The sequence below is a fragment of the Notothenia rossii genome (assembly GCF_949606895.1).
Source record: "Notothenia rossii genome assembly, chromosome: 3".
NCBI lineage: Eukaryota > Metazoa > Chordata > Actinopteri > Perciformes > Nototheniidae > Notothenia > Notothenia rossii.
In genome coordinates this window covers 65,403,195-65,420,475 of record NC_136901.1, presented here as the reverse complement: position 1 = coordinate 65,420,475, position 17,281 = coordinate 65,403,195, and the positions used below count along the sequence as shown (strand labels likewise).

At 40.2% G+C, this 17,281-nt stretch overlaps 1 protein-coding gene across 1 annotated transcript; it reads right to left on the bottom strand.

The window, feature by feature from the left end:
• Positions 1-465: 465 nt before the first annotated feature.
• On the bottom strand, positions 466-16,806 carry fmr1 (fragile X messenger ribonucleoprotein 1). Its single transcript, XM_079670823.1, has 15 exons — positions 16,368-16,806; positions 13,373-13,425; positions 13,186-13,279; positions 11,699-11,770; positions 11,448-11,596; positions 9,610-9,703; positions 9,387-9,503; positions 8,682-8,852; positions 6,033-6,111; positions 5,739-5,881; positions 5,503-5,589; positions 4,875-5,121; positions 4,485-4,679; positions 4,161-4,240; positions 466-3,203 (listed from the first exon to the last, which is right to left on the bottom strand). Exons 1-15 carry the CDS (start codon positions 16,416-16,418, stop codon positions 3,000-3,002), a joined length of 1,836 nt encoding a protein of 611 aa, XP_079526949.1. The 5' UTR covers positions 16,419-16,806; the 3' UTR covers positions 466-2,999.
• Positions 16,807-17,281: the final 475 nt, after the last annotated feature.

Here is a 17,281-nt window from a genome sequence, read left to right as displayed (position 1 = left end):
ATTGTTTGTCCTAAAAAAAAAACAGAAGGCGTGTTACACCGAGTTAAAACAGACAGTAGAAGATATTTGATCTATTCAGAAAAGTCAGGTGATTGTTAGAAAGGGTCAAATGTACATAAATAGAGGAGTATAAATCCAAGGCACTAAGATTAAGAAGGAAAACTGACAGGCGGCAGCTTCAGGACTGTGGGGAAGACGTTACTCTAAATCCAGGTATGTAAACTTGTTTTGTGGATGAAAAATCTTGCTTCACTACTCCTGGCTTCATTAGCCTTTACTTTCTTAAGTAAGTAAACGCAAATCATGTATAAGAAAATGCATCCACTCTAATTCGAAATGTGATCATGTTGTTTTAAGGTTTCAATCAAGACTCTCTTCTCTGCCCTTATATTTACAAAGATGCCAAGAGAAGATAACAAAATGTGAAAGGATTAATACAAAAAGTAAGGGGCGGGCCAGAAAGAATAAAACTTACACCAAATTTTTATTTTGTCAAGGAATAACTCAATGAACCGTTGTTTCTTCTACAGTAATACTTCAAAACAGGTTTTTTTCTAACTGCAAAACAAGAAGGTTAGATACAAAGGTTTCATAAATTAAAGAAAAGCCGGTGTGATCAGGTGACAGGAGCTCTACATGTCACAGTCCTGCAACCTGATCAGGTTTGTCTGAAAGCAAGAGTTAAAAGTAAGTTTGTGGAACGACATCAAGTTTAGCATTAGCCCTCCCTGTGAAGTGTCTCACTCATCAGTCTTGTATGAGATTATGAGTATTTAACCAACATTGAAAGAGTCTTTTTTTAGTCCTTCAATTTTTCTCCAAAACCTTTAACCTGATTGGCTTCCTACTTGGCCAGCTTATTTCTGACTAGCCAAGGACGTGCCGTGTGAAGTGTGAGTTTATTTTATTGCTGACGCCAAAACGCTTCCGTCTCAGTTTGTCAGCAGGGTTACAAAAAAAACTACAGGCCAGATTTACATGACATTTAAGGGTTGTAAGAGATGTACATGTGTCAAGAAGTAACCCATGAGATTAAGAGTGGATCCAAATCAAGGAAGCGGATATTAACATGTTCCACTTTTGTAAACATGGCGAGAAAGTGTGTATCTTCGCCTTTTTATGTGGGGTCAGAATAACTGAAAGCTAAGTGTTGAGAAGTTGTTTGGATTAACTGTTCTCGAGAAAGACGCAGTACCGGAGGCGAAGCAACGCCTCGCTCCAAATGAGAAGCATTCAAAAAGCTGGAGTCAAGAGCTGCTGGGAACAACTGGGAACAGTCGAGACATGAATGCATCAGGACTGTTGGATTCGTTGTACCACAAAGCATTATTCATGACCATTCTTAAGGCATTAGTCATGAGTCACTGTTTCTTAACGATTGGGATTGTACAGGTTTGACCTGTTTATGTATGCTGAATTTAGAATCCTTTCATCAGTGTTGAGATTTGCAGAAGCTACTCTGTGTAGTTATTTGTCACAGAACATCCATCAGTCCGGGACTCCGTGGTATATTTTTGTTTTTCTCTGGCGCCTTTAGAGCAGCATCATCTCAACAGCTCATTGAATCTCAAAAATATTCGTCTGTTTATATTTTCCAAAATGATTAATATTACATATTTGGATGGTTGATCAAGGTTCCTAGTTACACTGTGAGCTTTCTGGTGTCACTTACAGAGCTTGTTTTGGGAAATAAACACGTGTTGGTCTTCATGCAGACTACTTAAAAATGTTATTTGGTATAGTACATTTTTGACAATTGCTTATGTCTTTTTTGCGGATTCCCAGTCACTGTTGGCCCAGTCACATTTCCTTGTCCCATATTATTTTTGAAATATAACAGCAGTGCATGACATTGTGTACCCTGTTTAAGACTCTAAGGAGTTAGTATGTTCGCTTCTGTGAAAGCTTTTTTTACAGTGAAGTTGCATCAAAGTGCCTCAGATTTACGTTTCCCCATTGGTTTGCTTACTATTCATGCTTGGTCCAAGAAACTGAAGGAATTTTACATCATCTTGGCAACAGGAAAAAAACAGATGACTGTCAGACAATGAGATAAGCATGTGTTGCCCATGCATACCTGCTCACATTTCATCCTTACATATGGACACTCTGAACTCCTTTCTACTGCTGATCCCAGACAGATTTAACCTGCTCAAGTGCAGGGTTCAAATGACTATCCACATTTTTTTTTTAAATAATTCAATTTGCCATCTACAAACATGTCCCCGCCTGAAAGCTCAGTTTCCCAAATATAGAAGTGAAAAATATTTTGTATTTTGAAATGTATCGGTTGAATTCGAAAGTATATTTTTTGAAATTTAGAGAAACAAAAAAATGATTTCTCAACCTGTGGGAAAGAGGTCAAGCCACCCCTTTGAAACTGTGCTGCCAGATCACCCCGACGATAAAAAGTGTGAAGTCAAAATATGTTTTCAAATTGTAGGAACCCATATTTCTGCTGCTGTCTAATTCTGTTTCTTGTTTCACCGATTGCTTCCTTAATTCATTTTTTTCTGGTGTGAGAAAGTCCAAACAGGGCAGTGGGTAAAAAAGTATTCATTCATCACCCAATAAATTCAGTTGATTTAAAAAACAAAACAAGCAAAGGGTGCACGTTTGGGGTTAATGCCCCCGTGAGAGATGAGCTTCTCTTCTTTTCCTTTTGTCCAAAAAGTACTGTTTCTTTTACTTGTCAGTCCAGAGAAGATCAGTTCGGGAACAAACCGGAGCAAAACGTTTAAAGACCTCAGAGCGGACCAGCAGATACTCTGCACTACGGTAAACTCTGACTCCATGCTGATGAGATATGTGTATTCATGACAAAGACAGAGAAAGAAAAAGCGAGAGAGATTCTACAATGGTTTATAACGAGTTGCCTGTGTGTGTGTGTGTGTGTGTGTGTGTGTGTGTGTGTGTGTGTGTGTGTGTGTGTGTGTGTGTGTGTGTGTGTGTGTGTGTGTGTGTGTGTGTCTAAGTGCTAAGGTCCTCCAGTGGTGCATCTACGACACTCCGTTCACCAGCGGCGGAGCGTCCTGTTTGTCCTTCTTCAGCCCTCGGTCTCTGATGGGTCTCGGGTGGTGATGTCGAGGCGGGCCCTCGCCCCCGGCCATGTTGCCAACCAGGGAGGAGGAAGGCCCTCCTCCTCCTCCTCGCCCCCCTGAGGAGTGCTGCACGCTGCGCTCGTTGTTACCATCCACGCGGATCTGTAGGAGAAAGGAAGTAAGTACAGTCTTACTCTACACTTCACATCTACAAGGGCAGAAATATGATCACTAATGAACTGGGACATCGGAATTGGGTTAGACCACATCACCCCTGTTTTAATCTCTCTTCGATGGCTACTTGTCTGTCTTAGAATTGATTTTACTGATTCATTTTAAAGCTCTTATCTTTTAAATCACTTCTTAAAGTTCATTTCTGTATTAAAGCTTTTAACCTATAATGCCACTACTTGACTTTTTCTATTTTCTTGTTGTTGCTAATGTCGAGAAGTTGTGTATTTTACGTGCTGGGGTGGGGATCGTTGACCTCATGATCTGTTGCCGCCTGAACGGCTTGTCCATGTAAATCACTTTGTTTGGAAAAGTGCTGTATAAATAAAGTTATTATTATTATTAAGAGCCCTAAAGTAGAAATGATGAAGGCTTTTATTTTTTTGACTGCTGCTTTTATTGAAGGCTCCAGGGATTATATGTTTCTAGATCGATCCGGAATTGCCTTGTTTCCTTCAACAAAATACCGGCAATTTTTTTATGATTTGAAAATCTGACCTATGGCAAACAAATGTTTCTGATACATACACTTTCTTAAACGTAAATGCAATTGCCAGAAGTATGCCGCTTCCTGTGTGCTAACGGTAACTAGATGTCCTCCTGCTAATTAAAAAATGGATTTGTGGTCACATAGCAACACCAGGGATCGGTGACTTCAGAGCATTAGGCGCTTTCACACCGCAGTACTTTTCCCACAAAGGTTCATGAGAACTTAGTTCATCAGAACTATTTAGTTCCGGCTCTTTTTGGTGTGAACGCGACATTTTGAAACGATATCGGAACTAAAGTGGGAAAAGTACTCCGGTGTGAACGCGGCTAATAACACTTGCAATCGCATCATTTTATCGAACATGGACCGGCCGATTGGCGAATGTGTGTCTGTGTTACCTGTAGAGTCTCTTCCTGCGCTCTGGTCTTGGGGTCTCTGATGTGACGAGGCCTGGGCTCGCTCCACTGCATGTCGTCACCTAAACCAGAGCAGACAGCTCCTGAGTCTCATCTCAGAGGTGACAGTACACAGCTTGCTGGCAGGTAGCAGCTTGCATTTGGGTTGGATCTATTTGTGTCATGATGATTTGTGTCAGGGGAAATGTTTGCTTATTGTTGATCTCCTTGAAAAGCAAACATTCAAAATGAGAAATCATTGGCAAAGGGAGTCTAAAGGGTTCTCATTTTCATTCTTAAGGACATCATTTATGAATGAGTGCATACCTTTATACCCTGCTCTTCCTCTCCCCCCTCGTCCCCGCAGCCCTCCACCGCCTGGTCTCCTCCTCCCATCTGTCCGTCTGGGCAGGGTCCCGCCTCCTGTCATCAGCTCTTCGGTGGGAGCCAGCGACCAATCACTGAGCTCGTCTTTGTGGTCCGACTCCGTCTCAGACGCGTTGGATGCCTCTGAGTTGGTGCCTGAGGGGACGGAGTACATCAGTCAGACCTAATCTAAACTACCGTGGAAAATCACCGTCCGAATAATTGTTTTGTTTCAAAATAAAGTCACCTCCTGTGGAAGACCTCTGACATGTGGTACCTATAGCTTTAGCTGGGTGATCTCATGTACTTTCCAATGAAGACAATTATAATTTAATTCACTCTATGTAGTACCTGAGGCGAAGGCCGCTCCTCCTCCTCCTCTCCGCCCTCTGCCACCTCTTCCTCCCACTCCTCCGTAGGGCTTCCCTCCTCCTGCTCCTGCTCCTGCTGCTCCTCTCCCCATCCCCATGCCGTTATCGAACACATAGGTTTTGTCTTTGAGGTTCCGGGGCCCCGTCCCTCCTCCACCCCCTCCACCTCCGATCTGTCTCAGCTGCTCGTCGATCTGAAGACGCTCCAGACGAAGCTGATCCACTTCCTTTGGACAATAGTTTAACAAAAAATGTATTTAGTCTGTTTACACTGGATTAATAGCCTGCAGTCGTACCGGGGGCACTAGTTTACTTCTATATTAATAAGCAGATAAGTGGCTTTTGGGAAATAAATGGTTCCAAAGTCAGAAGGCTATTGTTATTTAAATGTGAATATACATATATAATCATAATTTCATATCTATTGCTGCAATGCCTATATTTAATTTCACTATGCATACTGAACATCCTTGAAATAAAAAGATGTCTGACAGAAAGAGGGAAATTCTAATTCATTTATAGCTGTAGCTACAGGTTGTGAACCGGCTTCTTCAAACATACAAATAATTCAGTCACATAATATCTTATGTTAAAGCACAAATAGTGACCTTAAGGTAGTTAAGGTGATAGTCCAGTAGAACTGTAGCGTTGGAGATGCTCTCCTTGGTCCCCACAAATACAAATGGCACCATTCCCTGAAAGAGAGGTTCAGGAAGAAACATTTTATTTTTCAATTTGATCTATTCTCAAATGACGCATGCTATCAGTTGTAAAGATAAATGAATAACAACCATAGTAGGTAGGATTGTTAACATTGAAGAGGTGTTGGTGTGTTCTCACTGACCTCGTCTATAGCTGCCGCTGCTGCTGCTGCGGCCGCTGCTGCTAGGGGCTTCTTGTCGTTATCTGGCTCAATACGAACTCGAACCACCCCAGACTTATCCACCACCTCCTGGATCAGCTTGCCGTTTTTGCCAATCACCTTCCCTGTAAAAGAAAACAACAACAACAACATCATCATCATCATCATCATCATCATCATCAGGGACAGTGGTAGGACTGTTCAAAAGTTCTTCTTAAATTAAATCCAGTTACCACATTAGTGATCTCATTGTCTCAGTTCAGGGATTTTTCTCACCTACTAAGTTCCGGGGAACTTTGATGACATCTTCAGAGAACTCCAGGAAACACCTTGCCAGACGGACAGCCTCTTGGTCCTAAAGTAAATAACAAGCATACAATTGAGAAATCCTAATATCCATAAATATTAACGTTTTGGTCTGGTGGCCATTTGAGCTGGCTTTTAGTGTTAAACTTGTGTTTTATGTTACATGATTGTCATTATGGATATTGTCAAAGCTTTAAAGGTCCCATCATAGACTTTTCTGGTTATTGCCCGTCCCCTCGTGTGTTATGTAGCTTGTTCTGCATGTAAACTGTATGCAGAGTCACAAACCCTCAAAGTACACCCTGTAGGGCAGTGGTGCCCAGTACGTCGACCGGGGGGGCAATGCTGGTAGATCGCGAGTCATTCATAAAAAAAAAGAAATCCAGCTACGTTAAAATAGACAAAACAGGTTTTGATCCCTCCTCCCAGCTCCCTGACACTTAATTCAGGAGTTTACTTGATTGACAGAAAAAGCGACCTATAGCTTTCCAGTCTGTTAACCCAGAATGCAAAGCGATACAAAATCAGTCAAGTGCCGGGAAAACTCAAATTAAGTTAAAGAGACAAACAACAAAATGAGTGCGGGACCGAGCAAAAAGCTAAAAATATACCACTTCCACACAGAATGGGAGGAAGAATATTTTTTTGTGATGTCACAATCAAAGGTTATTTGCTTTATTTGTAAAGCAAGCGTCGCTCTGCCAAAGAAAGGTAACGTGGAGAGGCATTATCGGAGTGTTCACAAGGCATATGACAGCGACTTCCCTCCGAGTAGCGAGTTGAGAAAGAGAAAGGTCATGTATTATTGCTACAAAAACATTATCTCTTAGTCTTAGTGTCGCCAACTCGTTTCTAACATGCAAAAAGACAAACAAATGCGTCTATGGTCGGTGTATTTTCGACCTTTCCAATCCAGAAGAGATCTCTCTCTCCCCCGTCTGTTTGCAAGGGGGCGGGGCAGTTTACACACACGCATCTGCTACATGCAGCAACACACGGAGGAGATGGCGGAGAGAAGCGCTCCAAGTTGTGGTTAAATGTTCCCCGTCTTGAGGTGGACAATGCTCCTTGCAGTGATGCAAACACATGTATGGTGAAAAAAGAGAGAACTATTCGAAGCAGAAAAAAAACAGCGTAATATACCATCTGATATAATAATAATAAAAATGCTTCAATTAACTGGCTATTCTTTATAATATACTCAGATCAATAGGAGACAGAGATGTTAAGTTATAAATCAAGGGTTTTTATTATTATTTACAGCAGGGGTGGGGAACCTTTTTCCTTTCAATTTTTACAACATCCTCCGAGGGCCGTACAAATGATTGAACTCAACCTCTGCTTAAAAAAACTAAAATCACAGCCCATTCATTTGACCTTTCTTTCATGCTGTGCAAAGAAAAAGCAACCTCTTAATCCAGATATCTCACCATGACTCGCGCATGCATGCACGTGCACGGTTGTGGCAGAAATATATGGACACAAGATGTGTGCAAATGTATTTAGCATCCTATCCATGTGAACATGATTTAAGTGGGGGGGGACCTAACCTCCTCTAGGGGGGGTCCGGGGGCAGTTAAAAGCATCAATCTGGTACACTTTGAGAGCAACATGAGGAGATCTATGGGTACATCTTTCAACACCCACATGAAACAGAACTGTAAGCAGATTCTTCTTTTGGATATTTTACAAATCACGGCTGTGAGTGTGTGTGTGCTCAGGATGAGTTCCGCGTTGTCTCGCAGACCCCACGCAGCAACCAGGAAACCACACCAGTAATCCAGCTCACACTGTCCGCTCCTTACAGCAGCGAGCCGCGCAACGTTCCGCCAACACGGCACCCAGACCCCACGCAGCATTCTCATCTGTTTGTCATTACTGGTGTCATTTTCTGGTTGCTAACAAACGCCATTGTAACACATAATCACTGATGTTCCGCTGTAACGGTGGTGGACTCATCAGAACATAGTGGTCGAGCTGACCAATCAGAGCACAGTGGGCTCACAGGGAGGGGGGGGGGCAGGAGCTCCAACAAGCCGCTTAGGAAAGAGAGTGAATACACATACTATACAGAGATGCTGTATGAGAAACCAATGTTGAGTTTGGAAAATTGCACAATGTAAATCTATTGTAGTAGACCTCAACAATGCAATTATGATCAGTAGAAATAGCCATGTCATGGGACCTTTAAATAAGAAAAATAATATCAATTTATTTTTTAAAGAACAGTAGATTTATATTCAAATCAACAACAATTTGTAATTTTTTAGAGTAAAAAGAAAAACCCATTAAAAGCATTAATGTGATTCAATTAAAAAAACCTTGAATAAGCTATTTTATATATATATAGTTAAACACAATTTTTACAGGTCCTCATTCATTGAGACTATTAATTAGTTGAAGTCTCGTTTTGAGCAAGATAGACGCTCAAAGGGTACAAATGGGCAAGGGTCCGTGGATTTTAGGTTTATGGTGTTTTGACAGATATTTCTTGTGTTTATTACTTAGATTTCAAAACGGATATACAATTTAGCATTATTTAGCGTCCCTACACTCTTTACTAAGAAGGTCATTTCCATCAGTTTGTCAGTGTATTTATGTTGCATACAGGCACCCTACCTCTCCGTATATGTGGAAGGTGCACGTCTCCTCGTCCAGATCTATGTTAGTGACCCCGGGGACTTTGCGCGCCTGCTGAATGTTGGCCCCGTGAGTCCCGATGGCCAGACCCATGAGATCATCGCGAACCACAAACTGTTCGTGGAACCGTGACGCCAGCTGTCTGGAACTCTGAAGGAAACATAACCGGAGGGTCAAAGAAAAACATGAACAAAAAGAAAATAACTGAGTAAGGTTGTAAGGATATAAGATGTTCAAATCAAAGTACAATCACTTTCTCAAAACATTTTAAAAGGAGTGTTAACTGAATTAGAAACCTGGTTTAATAAAATGCATGGAACTATATTATGTTATACAATTATAACATGTTAGTTTAATGTATGCATCATTTTAGCTGAGTGCGCAACAGTGGAGCCAGACTTCTCCTGTGTGGCTTCAACTCAAACTTTCCCTCACTTCCAAAGTAAGCAAATGTACACATTATGACCGGTTATATCCCTATAGCTGAGTAAGTAGCTATGAAATGATCAAATATACACATTCATACAAGGACAAAGATTTGAAGTTCCATCAATCCGTGAGCCTTATTATTTTTATGTGTGTGTGTGTGTGTGTGTGTGTGTGTGTGTGTGTGTGTGTGTGTGTGTGTGTGTGTGTGTGTGTGTGTGTGTGTGTGTGTGTGTGTGTGTGTGTGTAAAGCTCTACCTCCAGCTGTCGGTTGGCCTCTTCGTTCCTCAGCATGAGTGACAGTTTGGTGCGGAGGCTCCTGAAGTGCATGTCACTCATCATGTTGGCCCGCCTTGTTGTGACCTCATTCACCGACTGCAAGAACAACCAGAGGATTTCATGTCTAAATCATGTTGGAAGTCACAGAGAGGGACAGACTGTATCAATGTTGTGTTCTTCAAAAATATAATGTTTGACGAACCAAAATGACCAGCTGCTTTTTCTCCGAGTCATAGGTGACATCGAACGCTCCGACTGCCTTTATAAAGTCTTTGTGGGCCGACTCCTTGGAGCACCTGTCAACACAGAGAAGAACAAATGATTCATATCATGTCAACTCAAAATATACAAATGTAGCCCAACCATAGATATTAACTACGAATCAGAAACAGGTTTATTACCAGGTAGATTAACACATGAGGAATTTGGTGTAAAAATTAGGGCTGGGACTTTAACGCGTTAATTAAGATGAATTAATTACACAAAAATTAACGCATTTTAATTGCACTTATTTTTGCACCGCCGAACGTTTCTCACTGGATGAGTTTCAGGGGTACCGATTATACTGGAGCACCAACTAACGTTCATGACTTCAGACAACAACAAACCACAGTGAACAATAGTCGAACGAAGAAGCTGATGAGACCGCTTTGGTTGGCCCCGTGGATGGGACATTTTGTTTTAAAAAACGGACGGATGGAAGCGTCAATAAGAGCATGGTTGTTTGCAAATTATGCAAAAAGGAATTTGCATATCACCGCAGCACATCAAGCCTCAAGTATCACCTCAATGCAAAACATAGCAGCTAGCGTGGAAGCTAGCGTGGACGTTAGCCCGACTCGGAATACAAGGACCCACACCCAATTCGCGTTGATCAAACAGTGGCCTATGCAACAGAGAGATTTTATTTTTCATCAGGATATTGGAAGAATAGGAGGGATTGAGGTCAATCACTGGCACTTTTTTATTTTATTTTAAATGGTACACTTTATAATAATAATAATAATAATTTCATCAGGATATTGGAAGAATAGGAGGGATTGAGGTCAATCACTGGCACTTTTTTATTTTATTTTAAATGGTACACTTTATGTTGAACTATTTATTACGTTGTTGGTGCAACTGGCAATTTATGTTGAACTGTTTATTGTTTTGGCCAAGGTTATTGAGAGAGTTGGACTGAAATTGATTAGATTTTTTAAATCAACTGTTGGTAAATCAACAAAGTCTGTTATGGCCTCTGAAGCAACAGAGAGATTTTTTCTAATAATTCTAATTTCTAATTTCCAATGTTCTGAATGTACTTGAAAGTATTGTGTTTTACTTAAAAATAAAGTGTTATAGTTTACAGAAGGTCTACCTACCTATAGGCTACCTGAATCTCTGAAATGTACTATATTCCTAAATATGCTATTGCTACACTTTATGGCAAAAATTGCACTTTTCTGTTGGTCTTGGTTAAGTACCACCTTGAAAAAAAATAAACAATGTTTTGTTGCTTAAGCTTATGTATTCAGTCATTATTCAATGGTATACTAAAATCCATGTGAAAAAAATTGCTTCTCACTGTTCTCAGGTCAAATATTTATATGTGATTAAAAATGCGATTCATTTCAATTAATTAATTACAAAGCCTCTAATTAATTAGATTCATTTTTTTTAAATCGAGTCCCGGCCCTAGTAAAAATACAATATAGATAGAAAACTATTTGAAGAAAACTAAATATAGCAGTATTTACATTGAATATGATTGAAATCGTAGAAATTGAAAAATTGGAATAAATCATGCACAGGCATACAATATAAGAGTTTGATGCTTATGTTTACAGGTTTTCCACAACAAAACCTACGGTAATGTTAAGCCACAGCACAAGGTTCTTTTTTATATTACCATATTTTATTCAATATGCTCCTTAGATATATATATTTTTTTTATTATTTTCTCCTTATAGCATTAGAAGCACCTTGAGATGACGTTGTTTTTAAAGTGTGCTGTATAAATGAAATGTATAATTATTACTATTTATTATATGAACTTACATCTGCCGTAGATCCTCAGGAACATCCAGTCTGATCTTGATGAAGGTGGATTTGGTGGCTGGTTTATTCGGGTTGACTGGCCGTAACCGCTCCAGCGTCACAATCTCATTTAATGTCGCGTCGCATGCAGCGTACTCTATTACGTAAAACTAGAGATATATGGAGACAAGGATTATCTCAAATCTATATTTGAACATTTTGAAAAGCAGAATGGGAAAAAAATAAACCGTCTTAGAAAGACTGAGCCTTACCTCTCCTTTGACCATGCGAACCTTGGCCAGCCACCATCCACATGGCTCCTTGTCGTTAGCCCTGGAATACACCTGGAAACACACACAGTACATTTCACAAGCTTTCCCACTTATTTGCCAACCAAAGATGATCAAAATGAAAGGCATGATCTGGCACAATGGTAGCAAATACACAAATCAAAAGATCAAATGAAGCTAGCTCATTTCTTATTCAACATTCAACTGTATTCAGATTTAGATATCAGTTTTCAATTTGAATACTCAACCCTGAGATTATATATATTTCAATTATTATTACAAAAACAGCAATAAATTGTGTTTCTTTCAATCTTTGCAAAACATACTAAATATAAAAATCAAGAAAGTTGCACAACAACAAAGTTGATTTGTCGGCGCCATCTTGAGTAGCGTCCCAGTGGCCTTATTTGTGCCGGAGGACAGAGGAGCCATAATCGAGGAACTACCAGACCATCCTCCGGTGAAATCCTCATACACTCGCCCCGCCCCCTTACTGTGTATCGCTCACTGATTGGACGATGCAGCGCATGCACTGATCTGGATGCTGTCAGACGGTCAGCTGTGCGGTGTCATCACAAACGGACGTCGCTTCACGTGACGCTCCGGAGGAAACGACGTCCCATTGCTCTTAAAACTCATTTCCCTGCTTCTCGTGGTTTCCTTGCGTCTCTCCATGCTTCCCTGGTGGGAGGGACTAGTCGCAGGGAAACAACGCAAGTGAGGGACGCAAGGAATCCATTTAACCGAAGTGAAACACACCCATGCTGACAGGTTATACAAATATTAGGGCTGTCAGTGGATTAAAATATTTAAATCGCATGATTGTCCATAGTTAATCGCGATTAATCTCGTATTTTTTATCTGTTCTAAAATGTACCTTTATAGGGATGTTTTTCAAGTGTTTAATACTCTTATCAACATATGAGTGGACAAATATGCTTTATGCAACTGTTTGTTTATTATCATTTGATCAATGACAAATATTCTCATGAATATTAAACATAACAACCTCTGAACATTACAAATATCCACCTCAATTCAACCTGGAACCTGGCTCATACAATCCAATGTGTGTGTGTGTGTGTGTGTGTGTGTGTGTGTGTGTGTGTGTGTGTGTGTGTGTGTGTGTGTGTGTGTGTGTGTGTGTGTGTGTGTGTGTGTGTGTGTGTGTGTGTGTGTGTGTAGAGAGACAAACACTGTGATGGATCGTTGGAGCTATGTGCAACTCAAGGCATATGCTCGAACGGGAGCTGCCTGGACGCTGCAATCATGTTGCGCGCACTATCCGTGCTGACTTTTCGTACAGTGTCCCATTGTCTGGCTGCCTCTGTTTTCATTGAAACAGCTCCTTATATCCGTTAGCATCTGGTGCTAGCTAGCTAGCTAGCTAGCTAGCTACGCCTCTCTCACTCACTCACTCACTCTCTCTCACTCTCTCGCAACATTTCAGAATATTTAATCAGTCTCACCTCGACCTCATCGCTCTCATTGATATCCTTGCAGAGCCCTGTTGGAGGAGGGAAACGAACATCCTGGAACGGGATCTGGCGCTCTGGCTGCCAACTGGGACAGACATGTACATCAAATCAGCATTCATTGGCAAAGATTTCCCTTTTTACAGAATATTATTTTATGTTGTGTAAGCGCATTACTCACTTGTTTTCAAATGCCACCGTGACCGCTCCTTCGTGAACATCCTTCACAAAGGCCTGCAAGAATCAAAAAAGATTAGAGATTACAAATTAGAATACACAGGGTATGCATACATAGACAATACAGCTTTATCCTGGCATCAAGCATGTAAAAGAATTACACTTCTGCCCCCAATGCCTGACCCAAACCCAAAGCTTTTAGCGAGGAACAGCCCAAATGATTGTCTTTTGGCTTGTTTCAGGTTTGGCTCTGTCCCTCTCTGGTTGTACACTCATTCTGTTTCCATGTGTGTCAAGTGTTACAAGTAGGACATGCAATGCCTAGAAGGTAAAGAGAGGAACGGAGAGCCTAGTCTGTGGGTCGCTTAGCCTGCCAGGCTAACAGTCAGCGATGGATGAAATGAAGCTTAACATTCCAAAAAGAGAGCTTCACAAAAACAGAAATGGTTGAGAGAAAGCGTTTCTGTTGCAGTTACATGAAATGACTTCCTGTACCTGTGGCCAGGCCTGTATACAACTACTCCATGATTATGACTACTTGAATCGTCTTGCTCAAAAAAAAAAGTTCTCATACATACATACTTAAATTACCATGTTTTTTTTTTTTAATATTGTGCTTCGGAGATATCTACATTCAACACCAAACTAAATATAAAAAAACTTGAGGATAAATATGATACAGAGAGCATACATAGTATTGTTTCACTAGTTTCTAATGAGAAGAGAGCATATGTACCAGGCATCTATTTTCATAGCGCATTGATGATTTTGCGCGGCCACTCAAAATGCTTCAAGTTCAATATATTCTCATTTTTTAACTGTAAATAATGCAAACCAACCAGCACTTTTTTGCAATATGGATAGTAAGTATTTGCTTACCACAACTACCACAATTACTTGCCTTTTGTATGGACAAGTCGGCTTACATTCTGACCAAAGCGACCTACAATCAATCAAGTGAAATCAATAATTTGGGTACAACCCAGAAATTGCATGATATGCTTATCTATTTCAAGTGCTGGATTTACAGACATTAAGAGAAAGAAAGGCGTTCTCATTTTATTATTCTTTTTGTTATGGGCCAAGGTGCAGTCCAAGGTGATGCATTTGAAGTCTGCTATTTGTAATGTGCAGTTTTTCCGAACACGATGAGGACAGGAAGCAGGTGTCCAAGCTTGTTATCTAACTATAATGCAATGAACTGTATTACACTTATTTCAAGAGAGCCGCTGGTATTTCAATGAAAAGACTCAGAGACTGACTAGTATTGAATGCACCTTTGCATCACAGCCCACAGCAATGTTTCTCTGCAGAAACTCAAACACTGTAGAATGAAGTACAAACTAAATAGCAGTTCAGACTGATTACCTGGCTAGCTCTACAGCAGCAAAGGTGGAGCAGTTGGCAAAGTACCATTCATGTGAAGTGAGGATTGAAGACAGTACATTCTGTGGATGCTGTTAAACTAATCAGTAGAACATTGGTTTTGCCTTTAAGAGCTGTCATTTGAGCACCTGCCAAATAATAAAACAATATTCAAACTGCATGCCACAAATTAGAGATTGTACCACACCCAACTAACAGAGCAAAGTCCATTCACGGCAGACATTTAACTTGTCTTAAAGCCAATGGACTCACAAATAGACATCTTTTTGAGAAAGGACTTTTTTATTTGTAATAATAATAATAATAAATTATATTTCTTTAGCGCTTTTCTTGAACCCAAAGACGCTTATGTCCCTGTATTTGTTTTAAGGTGCAGATTTTCTTTTACATTTCAAACTATTCAGCTGGCATTGAATGCAGCACCTACAATGAACATTGCTACAGTACCATGTTTGCAGGCCGACTCAACACTGAGTCATTACACTTAAAAAAAATGCTTTGGATTGTTGTATTGCACGTTCATTCTAGTCATATTCATTACATAAGACTGGCAGCAACAAAGCATCTACTGTCTCAATACATGGGACCAATCACAATTCTCTGCAACCAAACAGGTAGAGCTACAGTTTGAGTTTTCCTTTATTATGCATATGTTGGAATGCTGTTAAAACGGAACGGGTAAGAGATGGTGCCATTTTATTTATATTTACCAACTCTGGTCTTTTACCAATGCTAAATTTTTTTCAAAGGCTATGGTTATTGTTTTTTTAATTCATTTTCAGGTTTTCCAATCAAATTTTAGTTTCCTTCCTTATGTCTTTTTGCTGTCCTATTTTCTCCTCCATCCCCAGTTCAACCATTCATAAAGCAGACAATCCCCCCCATAAAATACAAAATGTTGATCTCATAGAAAATCTGACTTTTATCCGATACTGTTCATCATATCATCCCCTGTATATCTGCTCAGGGATCTATGAGTAGAACCCTCAGCACAGCCTTGCAAAAATACCAGCTCTGATCAGATTCTTCCATAGTTTGTGGTATAACGTAACCAATTACCAACTTGATCAAACGTTACCTGTTGACTCTTGCCTTCAGAATAACATCACAACTCTTACCAGCCACTTTATAAATGTAATGTATTATTATTATTATTATTATTATTATTATACAGAAAAAACTACTTTCCCATCAAGGGAGCATAGGGGGAAGGCAAAACAACCCCCATGTTTGCTGTTACCCTGAGTTAATTGAGCTCGCTGTTAGTATTAAAAACAGAAATCTTTTGGCACCTGTGTCTCTGCAAACAACCAGCTACCCATCACTTGACATATAACTCAAGATTGCGTCAACATTACTAATACTGTATCAATTACACTGGTTTAGCAACATTATCATCAACAGCAATAACACACATATTCAACTAGCAGCATTGATGTTCTGGCAGCATCTTCACGTCAGCTTTGTTTACAGGTTTCAGCCTCCGCCGGACAGAAGCACTGAGGCCCGGGGATACAAGCAGGTTAGTCCGGCAACAATGCTGCATGTTAGCGAGCGTCAGGTTTATGCATGGTGTGTTAATGACATGATAAAGCAAAAAGTCACAAACTTACCTTATAAAAGGCCCCACTTGTTCCCCTCACTTCCACGACTAGTTCCTCCATGACTCAAGTTACTACAGCTCGCTAGCTAGCTAACTACCGTTACCGATGTTAGTAGCTAGCTAGCTAGCTGGCTAGCCTGACGCTAGCCAAGGCAGAGTTTGCTATCGGTGGCTTTGCTAGCTAACCAAATAGCCTGCAAAGATGCAAAAAAGAGGCCACGATAACTGTATGTGACCGTCGTGGTGTTTCTCGTTTTACACAGTCTACGAATCTTCCGTTTGGTTCGTGCAAGTTTGCAATTCCGGATGTATGGTAGATCAAAGGCGAGTTGTGTAGCAGGCAGTGTTAGCTTGTACTAGCTAGTTATGTTAATGTTATCTGATTAGTGGTGGAGCAGCTACTGCTTCTCCCCATGTGACGTCTCCGCTTCTTCCTCTACGGAAATTTGAGAATGGCTACACTCCTTTTAGCCTATGCTGCTCTCCACAGGTAACAAATAATACATTTTAAATAAAGAGTTTTCAGGGCACATAGAGACTCTTTGTATAGGTTACAAATGTCTCAGTAATAGAAATATATATTTTATATTTCCGGAAAATTAATCTGAAGATGAAATGACAGTTATCTTTATACTGTATTGCACCTCAACTCAAATCAAAACGAGTTAAAAATTAAAGCTACAGTAGTATACTTGATTCTGAGGAAACAAATTTATTTTACGGGAGCCCTGAAGGGCAAGAGAGAAAACATTGTAATCCATTTTCTGAGTCTGGTGTACATTGTAATTTCTCCTTTGTTTATGAGCAGGAGGGAAAAAATGTAATGCCAGGATATTTCATTTGAGTAATTGAGTTCGAACAGCAGACTAGCTCTGATTAAAATGCATTTCTAACCAAAAGAAAGACATGACAGTAATGTTACAT